General features: G+C 31.3%; 2 protein-coding genes across 2 annotated transcripts in view; both read left to right on the top strand.

Moving 5' to 3' along the window:
- LOC140434632 (voltage-dependent calcium channel gamma-5 subunit-like) overlaps positions 1–27479 on the top strand; it is a 1250929-nt gene that overhangs the window by 341916 nt on the left and 881534 nt on the right. The gene's annotated exons all lie outside the window — the stretch shown is intronic.
- Positions 1559–11455, top strand: LOC140433326 (uncharacterized). The gene is made up of 3 exons (XM_072521357.1): positions 1559–1713; positions 3840–4013; positions 11236–11455. Exons 1-3 carry the CDS (start codon positions 1668–1670, stop codon positions 11391–11393), a joined length of 378 nt encoding a protein of 125 aa, XP_072377458.1. The 5' UTR covers positions 1559–1667; the 3' UTR covers positions 11394–11455.

Genomic DNA, 27479 nt, shown 5'->3' with positions numbered 1-27479 from the left:
TTACGTTTTAACCTATGCATTGTACGCATCTGCATCAAATTCCTTGCTAGGTGATTTGGGTGTTCCCACAACCGGTCCTTGTATTTTTTATTCGATATGTAATTTCTTCCTTTACATAAGTAATTTATGCATCTCGATGTACGGCTTTGTTGGTGATATACCACGGTATATTTAAAATCATCATTAGTATTGTGGATTGAAACCTTTGTGTAATTTCCATATTAGAATTTTCCGCTATTCCTTACAGTTCTATCCCATAGGTTCATATTGGCTTCAACACCGCTTTCTATAGAAGTAATTTATTTTGAGTTGTAACTGCGATTGTTTTTCAATTAGCCAGTATATATCACTCTCTATCACTCTCACTTTATGACCTAGTTGTTTTCTTTAGAAAGATATATGTTTTTTCCATGTTAGTTTTTTATCCGGGTGAATCCCAAGGTACTTGACATCATCTTTCTGTGATATTTGTTTGCGGTTAATACGTACAGGTAGACATGTTTCTCTACGGGTTGTAAATGTTACATGTATCGACTTCTGCGCAATCGGTTCTCCATTTTTTAACCATTTTTTTTTGGCTTAATTTGCAGAAGTTCTGATGCGATGTGTGGATTCTTGTTGGAGTATAAGATCGTCGTATCATCTGCAAATGTAGCTGTTGTTGTGGCGGGTGATGTTGAGAAGTCGGCAGTGTATAGTAGGTACAGGACAGGACGCAGTACACTTTCCTGTGGGACTCCGCTGTTATCGGTTGGAGTAGTATTGTAGTATTTGACTCTAAAACGTCTATTTCTAAAGTACTATTTTAGTGGTAGGTATGTAATAGTTTAGAGATAAACAACTCCTCAGCTTATAGAGCAACCCTTGATGTGACAGCTCGTCAAACGTTTGTCTTATGCCTGTGAGCAAGGCGGAGCCAAAAACAACCAGCTAGAAAAAGTCGGAATCAATGACATAAAAGTGACGAATAAATTTATATTATATATATATATATATATATATATATATATATATATATATATATATATATATATATATATATATATATCTATATATATATACTATATATATATATATATATATATATATATATATATATATATATATATATATATATATATATATATATATATATATATATATATATATATAGAAGATGCACCCAAGAAATCAAACGACAATCAGCCAATGGAGCAATACCAAAGCTCACCAGAATATGGAAAAGTCATAACATCACCATATATAAAAATATGACGCTTGTAAAAATAATTATCTTTTAAAAAGAAAGGTCAGGAGTAAGAAAATGTTAAAGAATAAGAAATAATGTAGATAAAAAATGCGGATTTACTTAAACGGCCATTTACTACTTAGAACAGCAAGGGACTGTTATTTTTTTTATAATTTTCTATAATTTTAGCCACAAAACTTGATCTGATATGAAAGGTCAACTTACTTTTCAGTTCGTAAAGATAACAATCTTTAAATAATTTTTTACAAGGTCAAAATACTCCCGTGTATTTTGTATTAATAATACGTATCTAAAAATGCAACACTTGAATAAATTCATTTATTTTATCAATCTCTCTAGTTATTATATTAATAAAAAAATTGTCGTATTTTATATAAATTCTGTTTATTTCAATTTCATTGATAGTGCGACGATAACCATGGTTAAGATAGTAGTTCTTTTGTTTACAATTGGGGCTTTCGCAGGTAAGTAAATTAAATTTGTAAAGTTAATACCTAATTATATAGATAAATATCAAGATCAGTCAAAACATATATATATATATATATATATATATATATATATATATATATATATATATATATATATATATAGGTAGGTGAATCGTCAAAAGACGGGCCATAGGAAACTTCGTGGGTAATTCTTAACTATTGAAATTATTTTTTTATCAAAAGTCATGAGAAACTCTTTGTAGAGGACCAAATAAAATCTACATTGAAAAATAGTTTTAAAGTTGTTCTGCGAATTTAATACATTCCAACATTTTGCAAATAAAAATACATTTGTTAAAGTATTTTGGTAAAGCTTAACCCACACGTAGTGCAAAATATGTACAATGGGTTGCGTTTGGTCACATTAAAGTTAACAATTAACAATAACAAGTAAAGATATTAACAATTTGTACTAACATTATTTATTTCTTTTCAAAATTTTAAGGGCTTGGAATTATGAATACCAAACTGGTCCGTAATCGTTCAAAAAATTGTAGGATTTTCAATTCCTGCTGTTAATTCATTGATCTCGTCTTGATTTTCTAAATTTTTTGGTACCTCAGCAATATTGTCTGTACATGTACAACTAGAAATCATGGTCACAGTATTTTTAAAATTTTTAAAATCCTTTTAGTTGTTGAATGACTTGGAATTGCTCTATTGGGATGTCTTTCGCTTAACAAAGAACTGACAGTGTTGCTACTTTCTCCTGAACTGAGTACATTTAATCAACGTAATTTTTTTTTAACAATAAATCACAAAATAAAAATATGTATAATTCCAATATTATTATTATCTAATATCATTGTGATCAAACGCAATACGTTGTACACCTAAGTGCGCTACGTGTGACCTATCTTTTACAACAGTAGCCTGGATGAATTCGTGAAACAAATTGTAACATTTGTTTTCAATATAGATTTCAATACTCTACAAATAGTTTTTCATGACTTTTGATGTTAAATAATTAAAGAAGCAGAGGTTCGACAGTTTAGAACTTTCCATTGAGTTTATTATGACCCGTTTTTAATTTTTTATTTTCTTTTTCTCTAGCTTCACCTGCCTGATACGAAGTTGATATTTCTCAAAATTTTGAAAAACTCCCATTCGCTCTTGTCTTCTTTCTCTCTATACATTTTTATGTGAAAGTATCCATCATCTAGCCTTAAAGACCCACTGTTAAGCATAGGCCTTTTCCTCGTGTTTCCAACCCCATCTATCTTGCGCCACTCCCATCCAGTTTTTATTTTGTCTTCTTAAATCGTCAGCCCATCGTGTAGGTGGTCGACCGATACTTCTCGTGTCTTCCCCTGGTCTCCATTCCAATAACCTCTTTGTCCATAGCCGATCCGTCATTCTAGCTATATGTCCTGCTCATCTGCATTTTAATCTGGCTATCCTTTCGATGACGTCAGTCATCTTGGTTATTCTCCTGACCTCTTAGTTTTTTATTTTGTCTCGTAGATTTATTCCTAACATGGATCGCTTCATTCTTCTCTGTGTGGCTTAGTTTTGTAGCCGAGACTTTTGTTAAAGTGTTTCTGTTCCGTATGTCAACTATGGTTGTTAAGTTGTCTGATAGTTGTATAATTTCTCCTCAAATTTACCAATCTGTTGCTTTATAAGTCCAGTTGTGTACTCTAACTTTTTCAGTTCCACTTGGCCTTGTTTGATTTAACACACCTTATAGTTTTGAAATGTCAGCTTAAGTCATACAATTGATTATTAGTACTTCTTTTCCGACACCATCTGTTGCTTTTCTTCATAAATTACTTATAATATTTTATGCCATATATCCAGTTTATTTTTTGTCACTTCTAAAAAAATGCAGTTGTCTGTGGCAAAAGTTATCTACTTACTGTATTGTGTAGATCTCACTACTTTGATTAATGCACGTACAAGCGTCTGTCCTTTTTTAAACCTTTTTTGCTTTTCGTTTACAATAGCTCCTAAATATTTAATTTCTATATTTGTACCCTTTTGTTTGTCTATAATCCAAAATTAAAGCGATACTAATTCCTTGAATCCAAATTTTGCTTCTTGGTTGTTCCTTTAAAAGGTCAACCAAATCAAAATATTTAATATAATTTATGTTTTAGCTTTTACTGCTGCAAAAAAAGGACCCACAGAATGTTATCATTGTTCACTTCTTGATGGAACACATTGTAATGACCCGGATCTATCTAAAATTACAAAACAAAGTTGCTCAGAGATACCCACAAACAAAAATACAACCTCAGATGTAGTTTGTTATACTGTTACTGCTACTTGGTGTAAGTATAGCTTAATTGTTATAAGTTAAAACGGATAATAGTGGGTTTATTTTGATTATCGTATCATATATGATGGTTTCTTAAAAATAAATAGTAATATACCAATACAAAATATTGTCTCAATGTTTAAAGTATTTTATAATATAAACCTTTTTTTTTTAAATGTTTGGATATATAATTTATAAACTTTTTTTTTGTTTATTTAAACACAAAACCACATCAAACGCGCAGGGTTATTAGTGGATATAACAAATACATGAAATATTACATTAAATAAAATTGAATAACTTGATGTCTTATAGCTTAACACTGTCGAAATTTTTTTGGTGAGAACTGTCTTGAGATCATCATCTGTAAATCCGTGGGATCTTCTTTTTTCCTTGAATTGAGGACAATCAAGCAGGATGTGTTTCAAGTCAGTGGGTTAGAGCAGCTGGAGCAGATAAGTGGTGGTTCTTTTGTTATTAGGTATTTGTGTGTTAACACAGTATGGCCAATTCTTAAACGATTAATAATGACTTGGTTTCTTCTGTTTAAAGGAGTCTCCAGGACATCAGTTATTTTTGGGCAAATAACATTTAATTTAGTACCTAATTTTTCCCAATAATTTTGCCAAGTATTAATACAGTGGATTTTAACCAGGTTTTCTAGATCCGTGTACGGATATGTCTTCAATTTTGCAGAATGTTTTGAGTTCATTCGACTTTTGTTAGCCAGTTGGTCTGCTTTTTCATTTCCGTAAGTACCTGTATGTGAAGATACCCAAATAAAAGCCGCTTCCTTTCCTAATGATCGAAATTTTTCTAGTTCGTTTTTTATACTCTGTAGAATAGGGTTGTTGGTATATATTTTTTTCAGTTCCAGTAATGCATTTAATGAGTCTGTTACGATAATGCACTTCATCGTTCTACTCTTTTCGAAGAAGATTAGGGCTTCCAAAATAGCTGTAGCCTCACCTGTTAGTATACTGCAGTTGGTTGGTATCGATATGCTATAAGAATTTTCTTTACAGTAGTAGGCAGCAGTGTGACCATTTGGAGTTTTCGAGGCATCGGTAAAAATTTGCAAATAATTAGGATAGTGGTCTAGAATTTCCAAGAATAGAGATTTAATTATTGTGGAATTTGTAGTTGATTTATGATACTTGGTAAGTGTTACGTCAATAGTTAATGGGTGGCTTGTCCATGGGGGATAGTTTGCATTTATATTTAGCGATACATTGAGATGATTCATATCGAAAGTTGTGAGCTTTATTCTTTCTATGAGGGGTGTAGAGTTTATTGTTAGGGGGAAGTCCAGGGTTGCAGATGTGGAAAAATACAGGATGCTGTTTCTGGGATGATATATTTGCAATGTAGTTCAAGGATAGTTGCTGTCGTCTTATATGTAAGAGAGGTTCTCCAGTTAGAACTTGAATACTACTAACCGGACTAGATTTAAAAGCTCCCAGTGCTAATCTTAAAGCTGTAGATTGAATATTGTTTAGTTTTTTTAGAGTGGTTTTATATGCAGCATCGTAACATATGCAATTATAGTCGATTTTAGTTCTAATTAGCGATTTGTAAAGCCTAATTAAAATTTTCTGATCAGCACCCCAAATTTTATTGGATAATATTTTGAGTATATTTATTCTCTTTTGAGAGGAAAGCTGTAGTTTATTTATGTGCGAATTCCAATTTAAAGTTCTCTCAAAAGTTATAAACTTTAAAAGTCTAATACATAGTTTATTTATTTAAATATGTTTTTAACACGTTCTTGAATATTATAAAAAAAATCTTCAAATCATTTTCCACATGACTTGTTGTTTTAATTTTTGTACAAATATATTTGTTAAAAAATATGCACTCAAAATATAATTAAAATAAATAATAAATACTACCGATACAAAAAAAGAAGTTAGATATAAAAAGTTCTTCCTTAGTATTCAGAATTTAAAATTGTTCTATCGAGTTAACACATTTTCAAGTGTATTTACGTATCAGCAAATCTATCGACAAATTCTGCGAAAATAAAACAGATCAAAGCTTTAAAACTAAATTTTTAGCGAACATTTAGTCTACAAGCTCATGGAAGATTTTTAATGGGTCATTTTACCCAGCATGAATCACATATAAAACAATATTTCAATATGTAATATCAACTTTAGAAACCCTGCCATCAATTCTTATCGGTACGTGAGTCACAGGTAAGATAAACTTGTTAAAACTTACCCACTCACGAGGGTAAGTTTTTTTTGCTAAACATTTTTGTACGGCATTTTTTACTCGGGTAGGTATTACAAATATAATGACCTGCGACCTAATGCCGTACAGAGATATTGGTACCAGGAGCAGGGAAAATTTTTTATTTTCGGAAATTTTTTTCCATATTTTCGGAATTCATACACAAAGTTTTAAATCGGTATATAGAATAATTTTTTTGCAACGCCGTACATTTTGACTGGGACAGAGGACAGAAATTGAATAACCCTTAATTTGAACCCTCATACTTTGTGTACCGATAAGAATTAACGGCATAGTTTCTAAAGTTGTTACTACATATTATAGTAATGTTCCCCATTAAAAATGTTCCACGGGCTTGTAGTCTAATTTTAATGGTTTATTTCAGAAATAATTATTAAGCGCAAAAAAATAATTCACGGAGAACTAAGAAAAACTGAATTATTATGAACAAAAAACTAATTTTAAAATTCTGTAACTTTTTTTCTTTAAATAGCTATTTAACTTAACAGGTGCAATTTTTTAACATTTAGATGAATAAAAATTAAATGAATGAAAATTCACTTGACTTTTTTATTTAAATTTTTTAACAATATAATATGATCAAAACTGGGATTTCTTTAAAAGAAAACTCATGAATATTAATCTGTTTATTTTTTAACTTAAACGGGAAGGATCTATTCGTAAATATACTCGACAACCACATTTACGTGAATTGTAGGTCACTTAAAGATGAGATTTTAAAAATCTTTGTACCAAACCAAATAATTTCTTGAAATCTGCAATTTTTTTCAAATTTATAGGTATGTGAAAAATGAAAATTATGAGTATTGTTGTACAATTACTTATCTCGCCTGCAAAGTAGGCTATCTCAGTTGGTAAGACTGGAGGACGGTTCACTTTCAGGAGGAAAAAAGAAGATTGTATAAATCCATTCAATGTATGTACTGTTAGTGCTTATTACCGCTTTGTTGAGAATTAAATCTTTGAAAATATCATTAAGAATAATTTGTGGCGTTATCGTTTTGACAGTAAAGTAGCAGTTGAGCTTGCTTGCTTTCAGTATCAAATCCGCATATTATTCTAGAGGATAGTTAGGATCGACCTTCTTCACAAAACGTTTTATTGGCCTAAAATTTCTATCGCATGGAGAGAATGAATGTCCTTGGACTGAAAAATTGTAAATAATGGAGTCAAAGCTACCAGTGTCAAAAATAGATTAATCAAAATACCACAGTATGGGTTTTGTATTAATGGGATGATCCATCACTGAACTAGTTTTCTCACTGCGGCAGGAACTTCTTGTTGATACAGTCCAGTAAAAAACTACACACTTCGTCTAATTTATTAGCTTCACTCTCATCTTCTATCTGCTGATGTGTATGCCCATGATGAATATTGGCAGCCGTCATGGAAATCTTTATCTTGTTTGCAGCAACGTGAAAAATCTGCGTAGATGATATGATGAATCAGGTTCTCAGATTATTTAACCAGGATATTTCTCTTTTTTCTGCCTTTCAGCAATTTTTCCGTGCAGGATCTCTTGTAGGGGTGTATATCTGGATTCATTTTACATAATGTGTCCGAAGTACTGTAACTTTTAAGATTTTATGATATTCAGTAACTCTCGGTTTTTCTTCATTTTTCTTAGGACCTCTGGATGTATAATTTGGTCAGTTATAGCTTTATAAATTGTCGATTATCTCTCTCTGTTTTATGATAAAGGTAAATTTTTTAATTTTCCCTTTTCAGATCATTAACCAACCACTAACTCATATAAAATATCTCTTGTGCGGGAATATATGGTAGGGGTATATTGTGCATATTAATAGTAGAAGCATAAAGTAGCAGTTTTTGCATCATTACTTTTAAATGAAATTTTTATACCACTATAAAGTTTTTGATTTCTTCTTCTGTATTTACTATACTATTTCTCCAGCAGCTACATATTTAGTGTTACCGTTAAAAGCTTGATCTATCAATTTGCATTTAAAATTTAAACAATAATTGCATACGCCATCTTAAGGTATTCTAAAAACGAAAGTCAGCAGAATAAAATTCAAGGCAACTACAAACCAATGCAGAAGTCCAAATAGTGATCTATTACTAACAAGGAAATACGTATTAAATAAATAGATGAAATACTTTAATCAAGCAATTAATATAGAAGAAGAAACAGAAAAAATGGATATCGAAAGAGATGAAGTATGCGAAACAGACTATAGGAATGAGTAATCACCAACGGTTTTTAAAGTTAAGGACCCAGTTAAAAAACTAACCAAAAACAGATCACCGAAATAGGTAACCTCCCAGCTAAACTATATAAAAAACATAACCACGATACCATATCGGGACGACAGCAGCTCATAAAAAAATATGGACCTCCCCCATAGTTATTTGAATGTTACAATACTTTGCACCATACACAAAAAAAAAAGAAGATATCTTTAAATGCTTTAACCAAAGTGTAATTATGCTTCTTAATACAGCGAATAAAATATTATTGCCTATATTACGCTATCGTATGACACATTATGCAGAACAAATCATAGGAAAATATCAGGCTGATTTTAGAGGTGGTAAATCAACAATTCATTAGATTGCAACCCGGTGACAAATTTTTGAAAAAAACAATCGAATATGGCATAGATACTTATCTTATATTTATAGACTACAAGGCAGCATAAGACTCTGTAAATAGAAGAGAAAATCTTAAAGCAATAAAAAAGCTAGGAGCAGCTTTGAAATTTAACAAAACTTACTATTGAAAAAGTTAAATGTAGAGAAAACTATCTGAAACTTTTATAACAAACAACGGGCTACGTCGAGGACTCCTGTATACTGTTCAATCTGGCTCTGAAAAAAGTAATGCGTATGTCACAAATTACAACCATCGGTTCAGTATCTAACGAATCATTGCAAATCCTTGCCTAACGACGTCATCGAAGTAGTTAACAAATTTGTATACCTGGAAGCGCTCGTTAATACTAAAAATAACACTACTCCAGAAATAATCCGCAAAATTTGCACAGCGAAAAGGTGCTATTTTGGGTACAAATTTTTTCTTAGATCCTCAATTACATCGAGAAATACAAAGATTAAACTCTACAAAAAAATAATATGCCCAGTCCTAACATATGGTTCAGACACTTGGACTCTAATAAAAATTAATGAAAATATATCAGGATGTTTCGAAAGAAAAGTAGCAAGGTGAGTTTATAGAGTAATGATTAAAAATATAGTGTAGAGAATACGATACAATTTTATAGAATATACCAAGAAATAGATATCGTAAAATATATTAAGATAGGACGTCTTGGTAGGGCATCTAGTGTGAATGGAACAAAATAATCCAGGTAAAGAAACGCTCCGTATTAAAGCCATTGGCCAGAGAAGAAGTAAAAGACCCAGAACAGGGTTCTTTGATAACATCGATAAAGACATGAGAAATATGGGAATATGTGCTTGGTGGAGGAAGAGGATAGATAGAAACGACTGGAGAGAAATTCTTCAGGATGCTAGAACTCACATAGGGTTGAAGCTAGTAGGATAATGATAAAAATATAATATCAAAGTCTTCTTGAAAATATGTGTAGTAATTTTATTTGACAATGTTTTCTAGGTTAGGATGATATAAAATATATAAAATATATTAAGATAGGACGTCTTGGTAGGGCATGTAGTGCGAATGGAACAAAATAATCCAGTTAAAGAAACGCTCCGTATTAAAGCCATTGGCCAGAGAAGAAGTAAAAGATCCAGAACAGGGTTCTTTGATAACATCGATAAAGACATGAGAAATATGGGAATATGTGCTTGGTGGAGGAAGAGGATAGATAGAAACGACTGGAGAGAAATTCTTCAGGATGCTAGAACTCACACAGGGTTGAAGCTAGTAGGATAATGATAAAAATATAATATCAAAGTCTTCTTGAAAATATGTGTAGTAATTTTATTTGACAATGTTTTCTAGGTTAGGATGATCATTGATGAGCATTTAATACATTAATTTTATGTTAAGTTTAGCATCCAAATATTTTTTGTAAACTTCACCACAATTATTTCCTTTTACTTCAAATGTTGAGATTTAATCGTGAATAATCACACATATGTGGTCATGAACGGCATTACCGCTCCTACTTTTACCTCTCACATCTTTGAGTTGTGTTAGTGGCTAAGAGTTTACAGATTCTTTATAACTCACGTTAGTTTACACCATGAATTTACATACATGCTATATGTAACACATTCTTAAATACTCTTTTTAAACTACCATCAATTTTGACATTATAGTCAAGATATTGTAATTTGGCAGCATTTCTGTGACCAAGGTAGCTTTCTACCAATGTCTAGTCACATATTTAGTGCCTTAATTAACATCTAGTTCTAGGAAAGAAATAAATATTTGTGACTTGGCAGTCACTTTTCTCCCAAATCCTCACAGTGGAGAGGCTCTCTTATCCCTGTACACTTGATTCAGTTATTTTAGACATCTCTGTGTAGCAGGCGTATTAAGACTTTTTCTCCCAACTGTATGGCGAAGGTTACGTTTTTATACCTAAAGAACGTTCACATAAGTTCTGTTTATTATTTTTCTCATATATGAAGTCAATCGTAACCTAAATTAAGTTTCAAAATACAAATCTCAATAATTACATTCTTAGATATCAAAAAAGTAGTAATACTCGAAATATCCAATTCATACATGGTGTCATAAACTCATTAGTTTGTCAACATATTGCTGAGTTCGTGATACCTTTTTTCTAGAGTTTTTAACAATGAAAATATAGATAGAAATTAATGTACCCAAACAGAAACCACAGTATGACAAATTGATTAAAATATACGAAAATAAAATCAAACATTTAATTATTAAATAAAAACAAAAACTAGTCGTATATTCTTAAACTTAAGCGTGAAAAACGGAAGTTAGAAGTCAAGAAAATAATAAAGGCTTGTTATGATAGTATTGTTTTCTAAATTTTAAACAATTTTGTTTTTAGTGGGTCATCCGATAACAGAAAGAGGGTGCTACTATACAGAGATGGAAGGAGAAGATCTTTGTTCATATTTCAAGAGAACGGAAGCTAATGTTCCCTTTACTTACGATTATACATGCAAATTGTGTTATGAAGATCTCTGCAATGATAAGCCAAGATAATTTGTTTGATTTTTTGTAGCTGATCTTTATATTTATGAATAAACTTTAAGTTAAGTTTATAATTTGGTTTGATATTTAATATGTTTAAACAGAAGCTAAATATAGGTATCTGTTCTATATTATTTGTAACTTTAAGCTTTGTTTATCTAAGTTTTTCTTTACAAAAGGAATTTACTATTAAGCATATTATGTGTCTTAATGGGATTAACCTACTTTTTTTTCAAGAATACTACACCACTGAAAAAGAATGAATATGATAAAAAATACTAAATAAAGATATTATAGGATTATTGGAAATCGTTCTCAAAATACAAACACTAATGTTTGTATTTTGAGAACGATTTCCGAAGTGGAAACTAAAACGTCAATAAACGTATTTTAACCATTAATTGTGGCTTATTATTATTATTATAATAATAAGTTCTTAAATTAGCAATCTGTTTATCCAGTTGCTCAACTATGTCCATAAGTCTTCTTTCCCCTTGGTATTTCGATATTGTTGTTCTCTTTACTGCACTGCGTGGGAGGTGTTTTTGCGCCTTTGTGAGAAGTGTTCTTATTTTTCGATGGAGACTTGCTATATCCATTTTCGACCACTTAATAATATTAAATGAGTAGCTAAGCGCGGAACAAGCGTACGTATTTAATGTCTTAAACAAATTTTTGCTATTCAATTAATCAGTAATGCCTTTTTATTTCTCATTAAAAAAATACAATACAGTATTTTCTTTAAGTGACATTTGTTCTTCTTGGCACATGCCATCAGAAGAGTTGGCACACAAATATTATTCTTTAATATACAAAAAATTACACTAAGGCTAAGCTAATTATATCTAACAAGTCATTAAAATAAAAGATAAATTAAGTAAATATTCATATAAATTTTATAGTAATAACTAAATGTGTATATCCTAATGAGTAACATTTCGCACTAGACTAAACAATAATAACAAGGTATAAGAGTAAGGTATAGATTGCATTTGAAATGATTGAATTTGTCCCTTAGAGGGAACGAAAAATGTTTATGTAATAATAATAATAACGACAATAGTAACAAGATAGTCAAGATAGACAAAACAGATAAAAAGATAATAGCTATACGCAAACCAATTATTAATGCTAATTTTATTATTTTCATCCTATTGAACTAACACCATGCGAATAGATTTAGTAATTAAATAGACTCATTAACTCATACCTACACGGCCATGCCTCCTTACAATAACCTGCTAACTCAGTCTATCCCTGTCTCATCATAGAGACTACTTCCACTCTACGTAGTTGATTTCTACCCAACCGCTTTAACCTAATCTGTCTCAACACCGAACATTTTCCCAAAAAATGTATAACATATTCTCTTTTTTTCATGTTACACATTAAGCAAAGCCTTCTTTCATCATTTCTGTCACGTCAATCATTCTAATATAGAACTCCACACCTTAATTTGAACAGGCATCGAATATCCACAAAATTTTCCATTTCCAGTAGATAATGCATGTTTACTCCTTCTTCCCGCAGTTTTTTGTAGTGTCCACAAAAATTTGATTCGAGTGCCCTATTCTCAGCCTGACGCTGTATCTCCTCCTTTTTTTCTATCATATTCTCAATCATACTAGGCCAGCTATCTCTCCATTCCCATTCACACCTTACTTCAATACCAAATTTTTCTCCCATGCTCATCTAATCTGTCCACCAGTTACACATTGCTCTCATCATTTCTTTTAAGAGAAATTTTGGCAACCTATTATTCAAATATCCTAGTATTTCTTTAACCTATTTTTTATGTAAATTCATCGTATATAGGCTGACTTTAGCAATAGCTGTCTCCAAATCTAATATAAAGTTAGGACATTACCTTGGACAAGAAAACATTTTTTTTATATAAAATCTGATTATTTCCACCTCATTGTACTCAAAAAGACCCCATACCTAAGACCCATAAGTCAAAATTGATCTTACCACCGACTCATACACTGTTACTTTAGCCAAAAAGGCAAAAAGGATATATCAGCCTTAGACACTAAACTACTCCAAGCCGTGTAAATCGCTACTTTTGCCAAACTCTGGAGCTTTTTTAGAGCTTTAAACGACAACTTGGGTGTTAGTATCATTCCCAAATAATTATAGTTATTTACAACCTCTAATACCCGATCATTCAGTTTCCAAGATTCCCTGATCACACCACCTCCTTTCTGAATACAAAAATTTTGGAATTATCTAAATTTATTTTTAGATTCCACATACCGCATTATTTTTCCAGTTCATTAGTCATTCGCTGTAGCATCTTCGATTGATTGCCATCAAAACCAAATCATCTGCATATAATAAAAGTCTTATAATCAAACCATTTACCTCCAAAACCGCCCACCAATGCTTCATGTCGGTCATTCAAGAAAAGCGCAAACAGTAATCGACTTAAAAGACATCCCTGTCTCACTCTTACATTACAATCAAAGCATTCAGATAGACCTTCTCTTGACCAGACTCCGATTTTGTATTCGCGAACATACTTTTTAACAAATTCAGCACTTTAGGAGATAATCCCAAGTGACTTAACGTAAAAAAGTGCCCACCGATCAACTGTATCAAAAGCCGCACTAAAGTCCACACAAAATGTATAAACATTTTTTACTCCCCGTGCATGTTTGATTTTTACTATACTCGTAAGATTAAAAATGTTGTCTGTAGTCGAATAGCCGGTTCTATATCCTGCCTAGAACTCATTTAAAATGTTATTATTTTGTACCCACGAAGTGAGTCTGGTTAAAGTCAATGCCGCAATGAGTTTGGTTATTGCATTTAAGAAGCTAATACCTCGATAACTTTCTGCACTTTCCATGTTTCCTTTCTTATCAAGAGGAAACATTATTTCATTATAAAAACCCTGAGGAAAATCTGGTTTGACGAAAAAATTGTTAGCAAGCCCAAGTACAAGCACTTTTCCGTTTTCTGGAAGGAACTTGTAGAACTCAGCAGCAATTATATCCACTCCTGGTGCTTTATGTGGTTTTAAAGAATTTAATGCTATTTGAAGTTCTTTCATATTAACCGGCCGATCGAGATGTTCATTTAGGATAAACGTTTCTGCATACAACACAGGATTCGCCTTTATCTCCTTATTCAAATGCCTTGCAAAATGTTGCAGTAAATTGTTTAAGTTAACACCTTCCTCATTGGCCGAACTTCCAAACTTATACAGTCCAACAGCCTTCCAAAATTCTTTTGAATTTTTTGTATTTCTTAAACTCAATACAGCATTCCTATAAAATTCTTTCTTTTTAAAGTCACAAAAGTGCTTGTATTCCTGTTTAACGTTCCTGTATATATTTGTTGCATAAGTCGAGCTAATTCTTCTACATACTCTGAGATATGATATTACTTGCTTCCTCTTTATTGCGCAATCACCATCAAACCATTGCTGGCTTTGTTTACACTCCTTCTTTGCCATAAAAAGCTAACATTCTCCCTTATGTGCTGACTTTTTTATACATTGCTGTAGTAACTCCAAAGTTATCTCAGGTTGATTAGTCCACTCATTCACCCTATTAATTTCACAAGCCATTCTTTGTTGATATTTTTCCCAATCAGGTTGGTTCCAAGTAATTTCAGGAAGCAGTGCACTAGTGCAAAACTGCACTATTAGAGGCATATGGTCAGAATAATATTCACAACCTATAAAAAAAATTATCTAATAAATTTAACATCGGTCTTGATACCCAAATTCGAAGTAAACTTTTATAAAAATAGGAAGCAATACAGAATTTGACATTGACACTATCAATTCAAGGCAGCCAACCCAAAAATTTTTTGCTATTAAGATATGACCGATTTAGCTGTCTTATTCTTCACACAAACTCAAAAGTTAGTTCGGTTTTTATTAGTCTATGGTCAATTTTTCGCGCTTGCTGTACTCCGAGATATTTGTACATATCATTTTCACCCACTGCCTCAATGATTTGGCCATCTTGCATATCGAAACCTCCGGGGGCTGAACCTTTCCTCTTACTATATTTAGTCCTTGTCTAGTCCAAAGTGCATACTTATTTTATTTGAGAAAGTTTTTAGTTTTTAGCCTTTGATCTAGGTGGTTTTAAGTGGAAGCTATTAATTTCATCTCATTCATATATAATTAAGCTTCGCCTCAACATTATTATATTCTTGATGCTAAAACTTAAGTCAGTAGAGTTCAGTATCTAAGATACCTAGTAGGTTCATCGCTAAAAAGACTAAAAGTGGACTCAACGAGTCCCCCTGGAAAAGGCCCCATTTAATTAGGATATATTCAGTTTCGATATTATTTTCATCAGGTGTTTGAAGCTAAAGTTACATCATACAAGTCACTATATAATATATTATTGTGATATTTAAAGTCTTGGTGCGCCAAGCAATAATTAGCTAATTAATTTTTTTTTGATTAATTAAAATTATTTAAATGATATGATTATGACTTTATCACAATTTTTAATTCTTTTATCTCAGGGTTAAATTCGTGCTTCAATATCTATGCTATTACATGTGAAAGGTAAGGTCCAGAGAATACCGGAATAATAAAAAACACATATGATCTAACACTATATATTGAAATAAAAATAATGAAATAATTCACACTCAAACGTTTTCAATAAACAAACCTCATATAAGGATTCTCAAGATTTTGTTCTCCGTACGTGAACAATCAAAATTTATGGTACAAACAATATTAATTGAAATCTCAAAATCCCAAACTATTCTAACTCTCCTAATCAAAATATTTATATCCTTTCTAAATTACGTGTAAAAATTGTGTTATCAATAAAAGAAAAAAAAAACTGCAGAAAACAAAAATATCTCTCTCTGATGATGAGTGGTCCAAATCCTTGTTCCTTGTAGACTGTATTGTCTCCTCTCAAACCGCTCCCTCTGTAACCAGCAATCTTACACAGATTGTTGCAAGTATATCGTCCTTAATGATCTCCTTCAAAAGCACAAATCATTCAACTTATGATAGCCTTTCTCCTCTCGATAAACTGAATCTCTCGTTGGCCCGAGTGAAAAATGACTCTTGGAATATCTTCTCTTTACGATAAACTGAATCTCTCGTTGGCCTGAACAGTGACTCTTGGAATATAAGTAGAGAAATATGACTTACAATATTTTGCTGCTTCAGCTTCTGTCAGATACACTAACTCCACAAAAACTCACTAACATTCAACACTACTGCTTGCTACATTTCAGGAACCGACCAGAGAACAACCACTGTTCCTCTTCCAGACTTGGAAACCAACTGATCATATCTTTTCTCTCTCCACAATCTCGCTAAACTTTTTCCTACATACTTATCCCACCTTTTTCAATCTCCGCCAATCAAAACTCGTCACAATTCCCCCATTTTTTCATTTCGATAACAAACAAAATTTTACCTATAATTATAAAATTTCCTAAAACTTATTTACAAATAATATTTTCTATAATTCTTAAAAACTAACAAAAACCTCTTTCTAAAATCTCTTCTATTTGTCTCTAATCACTGCATTAATGTATTTTGGAAAACCCCGTTCAATTGTCTTTTTGTTTTCACTTAAAATTATGCGGGTCACTCAAGTATAACAAAGAAATAATTTATGCAAAGCTTACATTTTGTTTAGTACAGGTAATTCAAGAAATTAATAACTCTCCTTCTTCGAAATGTTTGTTGGATATTATCCTACTTATCTGAATTATGTTAATGTTATTGAATTTTGAAATATTTTTAAACAAACCAATATTTTTCTCGATTTTACATATCATAACAAATCCCCGCCATTTGATCTGCCGAAAACTCTTTGTTAAATTTTAAAAATGACAAAAGTTTTCTAGGATCAAATTATTTCACTATGTTATTAAAATCTATTCATGATATTGATAGATGTCGTGAATGTTAAAATACCCCGTATATTGCCTGTCTATATACGGGATTGGATATATTTTCGTTTTAAATTTTTCCAAGTATTTTCCCTTAAAAGAAAGTTCATAATTTTTAACCACTTGATTTACTTTATTAACAAAATCTCCATGGTTTCCTAAAATCTTCTCTATTTCCTTCTCCATGTTTTTTCCACAATTTATTTTTCTTTCATCCACCTTTTGTTCACATGTGTTCACTGTCCATAATACTTCTTCACAAAATTCTGGATTCTCGTCCATCAATGCCATTTTTTCTTCTGTTTTCTTTTTATCCTCTAATTCCCTTTGGTATTCCGAGCACCATGTTTCTATTCCTTTCATTTCTCTGATGATACCTTCTTTTTCTTCCTGCTTCCATTCTGTTTTATCGTCGGTTGCCAACAATTCTTCTGTACCTTCTATTTCCTGTTTTTCTCTGGTCTCCATCTTATTTTTCTGCTTTCTTTTCGAACTCTTCTTCTTTTTCTTCCTTCTCTTTTTCTTTTCTGTTAGATCTTGTTCTTGTACTTTCGGTTTATCCTCTACAGTCATATCGATTTCTTTGCGTTTTTCCTGTGCATTGATCCTTCCAGAATTTGTTTTCCTATCTGTTTGCTTTTCTTCTCCTGTGTTGTTTGGTTCTGCTCTGATTTCCAGTTTATTTTCCGAAATATTTATGGTGATATCTTTTTTCCTCAATTCATCAATTCCCGCTATCATATCATGATTTAAATCTTCAATCACCACACATTTCATAATATGGAATTTGTTTCCCACTCTTATCTGTACTCCCAAGCCTTGGTTTACTGTCGTCAAATTTTTATTGTTTGCACCCACTAAATCAACCCTAGGAATCTTATACACAAATCTGTCCAACTTTAATTCTTTTACTAGTTTTTTATTGATTAGCGATATCTCCGATCCAGAATCAATCACAATTTTAATCGCTTTATGTTTTATAAATGCATCTAAAAATATTAGATTAGAATTAGAAATTTGTCTGTCGTTTCCTATTGCTACATGATTCATCTCCCTTCTATTTTGTTGTTGGAAGCTCTGGTTATTTCTATCGTCCCTTTGTTCGTTAGTATTCCTATTCGGAGGATTTTGTGCATCTCTATTCCTGTTGTGATTTTCATATGTTCTCTGTTGTGTGTCATTCCTGTTATCGTAATTTTGTTGTCTATTGTAATTATTGTAATTTCTCAGCCTATATTCGTTTGTTGATCTGGGATGTCGGTTTCTCTGGTCATAATTTGATGAATACCTTCTTTCCGGTCCATTATATTGGTCATGTTGTCTTCTATTTCTCATTTCTTTTCTTTTCGCTTCTTTTAATTGAAGGAATTGGCACAAACTATCAATATCTTGATAGTTTCTCAAAATCACGTGATCTTCCAACGTTTCCTCAAAATGTCTGCTGATCATTTCTACCAGCTGTTCGGTAGAATATTTGTATTCTAGATATTTTGAATTGTTATATATCTGCAAAGCATATCTTTCTTCAGATATTCCCATTTTTTCGTGATATTTTCCATTCTGTAGCTCTTGGTTGATTTCTCTCTGTTTATTTTTCCCCCAGAAATAGTTGAGAAATTTATTTTCAAAATCTGTCCAATTTTCAAACTCATCTTCCTTGCTTTCATACCATAACGCTGCTCCTTCTTTCAAATGGTTTCTAATTGTTTCTTTGCAATCGTCAAAATATCTAATATGTTGTAATTTGGTTTTCAAATTTTTAACAAACGGTACTGGGTGTGTTTTCCGAATATCCCCGCCAAACTGTATTTTTATGTCACCCGGACTTTGGATGAGTACTTCTCTCCTGTCTCCCATATCTCGTTGTTTTCTGATATCCTCAATTTGTTTTTCTATTTCTTTCTTGTCTTCTTGTAAAGCCATTTCAAATTTTGTTTCTAACTGTTCTAATTCCTTTTTCTGTACAGTCTTAATATCTTTCATTTTAGTTTCTATTTCTTCTCTCTGCATCTCTAGTTTCCTCTCTGTTTCTTCTCTGACTTTTTCTAAACAGACTTTTACCTCATTTTCATATTTGTCCAAACGCTTTTCCATTTTTCTATCATTTTCTTCTAATTTTTGTTTATAGTTTTCCAAACGCTGCTCTATATTTCTGTTATTTAGTTCTATTGTTTGTCTTGTTTCCCGTTGGTTTTCTTCCATTGTTTGTTTTGTTTCTGCCATTGTTTGTTTTGTTTCATCCATTTTTTGTGACTGGAGTTGCATTAGTTGTAATATTTTATCTATTCCTGATAGTTCTTTTCTCTCCTCAACTATTGTCACATTTCCTTCATTATCCGATACTTCTTCCAAAATTGTTTCATCTTCTCTGTTATCCTCCTTCCTATCCTGCATTTTACTTTGTCTCCTTGTGACAGACATGTTGTTACTTTTTGTTATTGTTTTTGTCCCCGCCAAATGTGAAATTTTACAACACTCTATATGTTTCAGAACACGACAATATTTCTCCCCAAATGTATTAAATTTTCACGACAAATATCAAATATGCAATCAGTAAAATTCAAATAATTCAAAATAAATATCAAATGTACGATTGGTAAAGAAAATAAAATCAAATAATTCAATAGCAGTAAATATCCACTAACTACGATCAATCAATAAATCAAATTTATATTCCCTGGAAAAATTGTCAAAATACTTTCAAATTCAAATTCCCTCAATGTTATATGTTTTTATCTCTGGATCACCTGTACTTATTCCAGATCTCTTTCCCTTCCTTCAAATGTAAAGCTGCGATATTTTCAAGCCCCACGTTTTGGAAGCCAGTTATTGTGATATTTAAAGTCTTGGTGCGCCAAGCAATAATTAGCTAATTAATTTTTTTTTTGATTAATTAAAATTATTTAAATGATATGATTATGACTTTATCACAATTTTTAATTCTTTTATCTCAGGGTTAAATTCGTGCTTCAATATCTATGATATTATATGTGAAAGGTAAGGTCCAGAGAATACCGGAATAATAAAAAACACATATGATCTAACACTATATATTGAAATAAAAATAATGAAATAATTCACACTCAAACGTTTTCAATAAACAAACCTCATATAAGGATTCTCAAGATTTTGTTCTCCGTACGTGAACAATCAAAATTTATGGTACAAACAATATTAATTGAAATCTCAAAATCCCAAACTATTCTAACTCTCCTAATCAAAATATTTATATCCTTTCTAAATTACGTGTAAAAATTGTGTTATCAATAAAAGAAAAAAAAACTGCAGAAAACAAAAATATCTCTCTCTGATGATGAGTGGTCCAAATCCTTGTTCCTTGTAGACTGTATTGTCTCCTCTCAAACCGCTCCCTCTGTAACCAGCAATCTTACACAGATTGTTGCAAGTATATCGTCCTTAATGATCTCCTTCAAAAGCACAAATCATTCAACTTATGATAGCCTTTCTCCTCTCGATAAACTGAATCTCTCGTTGGCCCGAGTGAAAAATGACTCTTGGAATATCTTCTCTTTACGATAAACTGAATCTCTCGTTGGCCTGAACAGTGACTCTTGGAATATAAGTAGAGAAATATGACTTACAATATTTTGCTGCTTCAGCTTCTGTCAGATACACTAACTCCACAAAAACTCACTAACATTCAACACTACTGCTTGCTACATTTCAGGAACCGACCAGAGAACAACCACTGTTCCTCTTCCAGACTTGGAAACCAACTGATCATATCTTTTCTCTCTCCACAATCTCGCTAAACTTTTTCCTACATACTTATCCCACCTTTTTCAATCTCCGCCAATCAAAACTCGTCACAATTCCCCCATTTTTTCATTTCGATAACAAACAAAATTTTACCTATAATTATAAAATTTCCTAAAACTTATTTACAAATAATATTTTCTATAATTCTTAAAAACTAACAAAAACCTCTTTCTAAAATCTCTTCTATTTGTCTCTAATCACTGCATTAATGTATTTTGGAAAACCCCGTTCAATTGTCTTTTTGTTTTCACTTAAAATTATGCGGGTCACTCAAGTATAACAAAGAAATAATTTATGCAAAGCTTACATTTTGTTTAGTACAGGTAATTCAAGAAATTAATAACTCTCCTTCTTCGAAATGTTTGTTGGATATTATCCTACTTATCTGAATTATTTTAATGTTATTGAATTTTGAAATATTTTTAAACAAACCAATATTTTTCTCGATTTTACATATCATAACAATATATATATATATATATATATATATATATATATATATATATATATATATATATATATATAGTTAACAAAAATTGTATTTTGTCTTTTTTAGCTCTTGATAATAATTGTAAACACAATTGAAAGCTCGAGAATAAAAAAATAGTTAACCAATAACCCTATTATTGACTACAACCCATCCAAAACAGTTATATATATATATATATATATATATATATATATATATATATATATATTCAATATATAGTCTATCTAAATATCTATAAGCCTTTAATGCGGCACTGAATCAAAGGCCTTCTTGAAGTCCATGAAGGCAGTTAAAAGGTTCCTTTTTAGGTGTATGCCTGGTTAGAAATGACTGTCTCAAATATAAGTTGTTCTTTGCAAGCCATAGAACCCATTAGCGCATCCTTTGTGTTAAGGCTCTATGATGTTCTTTAGAGCACAGTGTTGGTAGATACGCCGGGCTGCATAGAATGTGACAAATGTATACAAAGTGGGAAGACAATTGGGCGGTACTTGGCTAAATCTTGGGTGTTCCTTTGGAATTAAATGAGTGGTAAATAATAAACATTATTATTATTATTATTATTAATTTTTTTCTATCGATGATCAATATCCCATTTTTTTTCGTGTTATTTTTAATTAATTTTCCTTATACTTGTTCTACCTATATATTCATTAGTTTCTGCAATTTAGTCTTTCAAATCTGCTCTAAATGTCATGTCATTTACATAAATTAAGGCTTCTATATTTACAAATTGTACCTTATAATTGGTTTTTTCTCTGGTATTTGTTATCAATTCGTTCATTACGAATATGAAAAGCAACGGACTAGAACTCTCTCCTTTGATGCTTTAGTTTGGAAATCTGAAACTGTCCAGGAGACTTTTTTAAACATCAAGTTTTAATGCAGAGTTGCTTTAAAAATGAAATTTAAGAATGTGTTGCACAGAATTTTAATTAGAAAAAAATATCCGATGAGTAGCACAAGATTTTTTCCACGAGAAAATTGCCATTTTATATACAGTTAAAATTATAAATGTCTGTGATATTGTGTTAAAATAAGATATCCAAATATTTAAACAGAGCCGAGATATTGCAAGTTAAATATAAAATTTCATTAAAATAATAAAATAAAATGGCTTTTTTGGCTTTTTTCTTATTTATTTATATGTTTTTTAACTTAATTTAAAACATTTTACTTAGAAAAATTGTGCAGATTTTCATTACGAATATTTTGATACCAAACTTGCCCGGTAGCCAGAGACTTATGGCTTTATCAAAAACTAGCACTTTTTGACGTTCACTACTCACCTAATATCACTTTAAATAAAATGCTTTGTAAAATATAAAAGTCAGCCATAATCAAGAAGTTAAATATGCTTAATTAAACGGCTATAGCAATTCAAACTCTTGATATAAAGTACAAACGGATAAATTTGATGTTACAAATCAAATATTTGTCAATTTATGGCTTTTGATATCGACCTTTTGACCATCCTCTCTTATGTGTATAATAACAAGGCTGAAACTTTTGAGGTCTCTGAATTTGTTCGTATTAATTAGCAATCGATTGTTCTCTTGTGGTTAACGATTAAACGATAAATTGAATGTCGAAGCGTTTATTCGTGAAGTGGCCCTTAGAGAAAATCAACACAATATTTTTTATTTGTTTCAATGAGAGTCATGATAAAATTGTTTTAATTGGTTCACAAAATTATTAACACTCTTTTCATGAAATGATAATAGGAATCATAAATTACAGTGAAAAAAACTGAATAATACCCAAAAATTATAGCAAATTTACTTGCTAACATTCTAATATTTTTTTCAAGGCTAATTTTATATATTTTTTAAACTTTATTGCTCAACAATCTATTATTTATTTTATTTATTTATTTATTCCATGAAAATATAAATATCACGTATATTAAATTCTAAATATACAATTACAGTACAGACTCTGAGCGGAAGCTGTGTAGGTCAAACTAGAAAAATATATAATATATATGACGATTTTATTACAGCTGTTGCCGTTTCTCAAATCCTAGCTTCCAATGCTTGCTATCGATTTAGCCACCTACTTCCCTATTTTCCATTGCATCATTTGCTTCTGATCTCTACGACCTTCTTGTCCTTTTTTCCTGCGGTTAGTGGGGATCCATTGTAACATTCGTTTTAGCCAACTTTGGTCATTTATCCTTTTGACGTGGCCATACCATTTCAGTCTTTTGCACTCTTACTCCAGTCGTCAGAGACGAAATTGCCACTGTACCTCTAAAAATCATACGAACAAGCTGAATTTTGCCCAGAATATTAATTTTGGGACCACAAAAAAAATGCAATAAAAAGTTTATCACTTTTACCCCCGGACTTCTCCCTAAATCTCCCTCGTAGGGTGTAAAACGCAAAAAAATTGATTTACCAAGAATCTCTACACCGTAGAAAAAATGTTTTAAATAAAAAATGTAGCTGAGATAATTTTAAACAAAAATGTTTATAAGCATTTTTTGTATAGAATGAATCGTTGTCTTAGAAACAACGCTTGAAGTGACCGTCAATTTTGCATGTCAGTTACGCACGCGAAATCAATGTTCAATCAAATTTGTATTAGCTCGACGGTAAAAATTCGGTATCTTTTGATTCAAGTGACCTATCAACAAAAGTCAAGATGCGTTTTAAACGAAAAGAGTTCAGCTTTCGTATACATTTTTTGCATTTTGCCGAAAATATACTCAGATTTTATACAGGTGTTAAAAAAATTAACGTGGCGCGATTTTTTCTATTTTTTATGATTCTCACGGGATCAATACCATCTGTCCCTTTCATCAACTAGCCACTATGAAGTTTTGATAACTAGAGCCCAACCTTTAAAACTAATAGCATAAAATTTTAGTTTTGAGTTTTGGCAACAAATGTGATGCATTTGAAATATGCTTAAAAGGCGCTGGATTTATTTTTAAACTTTCACATATCAAACCTTCTGCAATAAATGTATTTTCCGTGACGTGTGTGATCAATGTAATGTAAAACAATAAATTCAGCGTTTTATATTCATATTTCAAATGACTCGTATTTGTTAACACAATTTAAAATTGAATTTCCATGTCATAGGTTTTAAGGATTGATCTCTAAAAATGAAAATTTTACTACAACTGGCCAATGAAAGTGATCAATTCTATTGATCTCACGAGAATAGTAAAAATGACAAAAATCGCGCCACGGTAATTTATTTACGGCCTTTATTAAAAATCAGTTTATTCTCGGAAATATACAAAAACTGCAAACAAAACTGCACTCTTTGCCTTTAAGTGAGTCTTGATTTTTGTCGATAGGACAGTTGGATAAAAAATATCGAATTTTTACCGTTCAGCTGATACAATTTTGATTGAACATTGATTTCGCGCGCGTAACTGACATGCAAAATCGACGGTAGCTTCAAGCGTTGTTTCTAAGAGAACTGTTCATTCTATACCAACCCGCACTGGTTAAGTTAATTATCTGTTCGCACTGTTGTTTAAGGATTAACGGAGAATTAAATGTTCGTAATTATTATTTATTTTATTATTATTTATTTATTTAATTTCTCAGTAGCTAATGGAAAGTTCGTAAGAAAATATTAAATGTTCTTTAAATTGAATGCAAAAATCAGTAGTTACTCTTAACTACAGGTGAAGACATGGATGAACGTAGATTAGCCCAGATAATTAAAGATAATATGATACCATAAACATACCACATTATTCGCCCAGATAATTGAAGATACTATGATTACTTACAGTAAATCTTGATGACTGCTACACTGCACTGAAACTATGTACTATACTTGTATCAAGCACTGAAGTTATTTTTATTAAAAGGTACTTTATACCAATAATTAATCTAATATGATATTAGAATAAAAGAACTCAAATATATAAGTGTATACACACTTAGAAAGAAAATGCACAGAGACGGTACGGTAACGAGCGCCTATCCTCTAAGATCGCCCAACTCGAAGTAAAGTTCTTCTCTAAAAATTTACGAAATGAGTGGGATATCTCCCACTCAAAAACTGACAGTCTCCATTTCTAAGAAGGTAAAAAGTCCGAAGGGTTCGAGGTAAACAACGATACTAGTAACTTGAAACGTGACGAAAATAAAATCGGAATTAGGTTTTTACAGAAAAATTACTAAAGATGTGCTTTCGACGATATTTAACAAATCTATCAAAAGAACAGGCGCGAAACCGGAGAGAGATTAACTAAGGATTAACCAAACCGGCGTCTTTAAATAAGTAGGTAGATTCTTCCGTAATAATTCGGTAGTTTCCAATAAAATTTAACAACCTATTTGCCAATACGACCATGGGCGTATCAGAAACGGAGGTAAAGGGATTAGAAATAATTTAATATATCAACTATAAAAAAAATGTTCCACGTTTTCATCATTCCCGACTTCATTCTCATTTACAATTTGCTCATCTTTATTTTCCTGCATCGGTGTCTGTATCATGATCACTGATACCAAAAAGATCTTGATCCGTGATTGAATCGTTGGTAAAGTAATCTATTTTATTAACTGTCTCAATCTCCCCATCCAGCTTCATTATTGTCTTTATGTCCTTTTCATAAGGATTCATTTTACAATAAAATAATAATATTTTATAGAATATAATAATATTTTGTCAAATAAATCAGACTCGTAAATTATGCAGCTATTCTCACCTTTATGTCGTTTGTCCAGAATGTCGATATGAAATTTTTATACTAATATTTTAGAAAAACATGTAAACACTTTTCATGCACTTTTCTATTTTGTTTGTGAGATTTCAATCATACCCACTTCGAACAAGTTTGACTCATAAATGACGTAATTTCTCGGAATAACTTATTTGACATAATTTGTGTCTCGAGACACAAACCTGCACAGGGTTGCCGAGTAAACAAGATTTTAAGACAAATCATCATCATCACCCAGCCCGTTGCGTCCACTGCTGGACATCGGCCTCCCTCATTTTTGTCAATTGTGCTCTATCTTGAGCACTTTTCATTAAATTGAAGGTATCACCCTGTCGGACTCCTCTGTTGATTGGGATACGATCCGTGTTTTTATGTAGTTTTACCGACATAGTTGCGTTCTTGTATGTACTGTAAATTAACCTTGTATATCAATAATCAATGCGGCATACTTGTAGTGCATCCAGGATTTTGTCAAATTCTACCATGTCAAAGGCATTATAAAAATCTACAAAAGCCAGAATGAGTGGTCGATTGTGTTCATAGTCTTTTCTATTACCGTTTTAATGCTCTGTAGGTGGTCATTTGTTACAAATCCGGTACGAAATCCCGCTTGCTTTATTGGCTGGTGGAAATCAAGTTTTTTCCCAAGACGATTCGTTACTATTCTTATAAGGAGTTTGTATAGGTGACTAAGAAAAATAGAAACTTTAATACAAATAAATATAAATACTTTAAGAAAAATACCAACTAATAAATAGTGTAAATATTGTTACACGTTTGATTGGGTGGGCTCTGTCTGGACAAACGGTCATGAAGCAGGTATTTAGAAATTAGAAAAAAACTTGTTTTTATAAAAAAACGAATTTTATTTATTTACTAGGAAGATACTGTACAGGTAAAAATTTATTTTACAATAAAATAATAATATTTTATAGAATATAATAATATTTTGTCAAATAAATCAGACTCGTAAATTATGCAGCTATTCTCACCTTTATGTCGTTTGTCCAGAATGTCGATATGAAATTTTTATACTAATATTTTAGAAAAACATGTAAACACTTTTCATGCACTTTTCTATTTTGTTTGTGAGATTTCAATCATACCCACTTCGAACAAGTTTGACTCATAAATGACGTAATTTCTCGGAATAACTTATTTGACATAATTTGTGTCTCGAGACACAAACCTGCACAGGGTTGCCGAGTAAACAAGATTTTAAGACAAATCATCATCATCA

The sequence above is a fragment of the Diabrotica undecimpunctata genome, chromosome 2, assembly GCF_040954645.1.
Source record: "Diabrotica undecimpunctata isolate CICGRU chromosome 2, icDiaUnde3, whole genome shotgun sequence".
Classification (NCBI taxonomy): domain Eukaryota; kingdom Metazoa; phylum Arthropoda; class Insecta; order Coleoptera; family Chrysomelidae; genus Diabrotica; species Diabrotica undecimpunctata.
The sequence above is the reverse complement of the archived record's forward strand: the minus strand, read 5'-3'. Positions and strand labels throughout refer to the sequence as shown.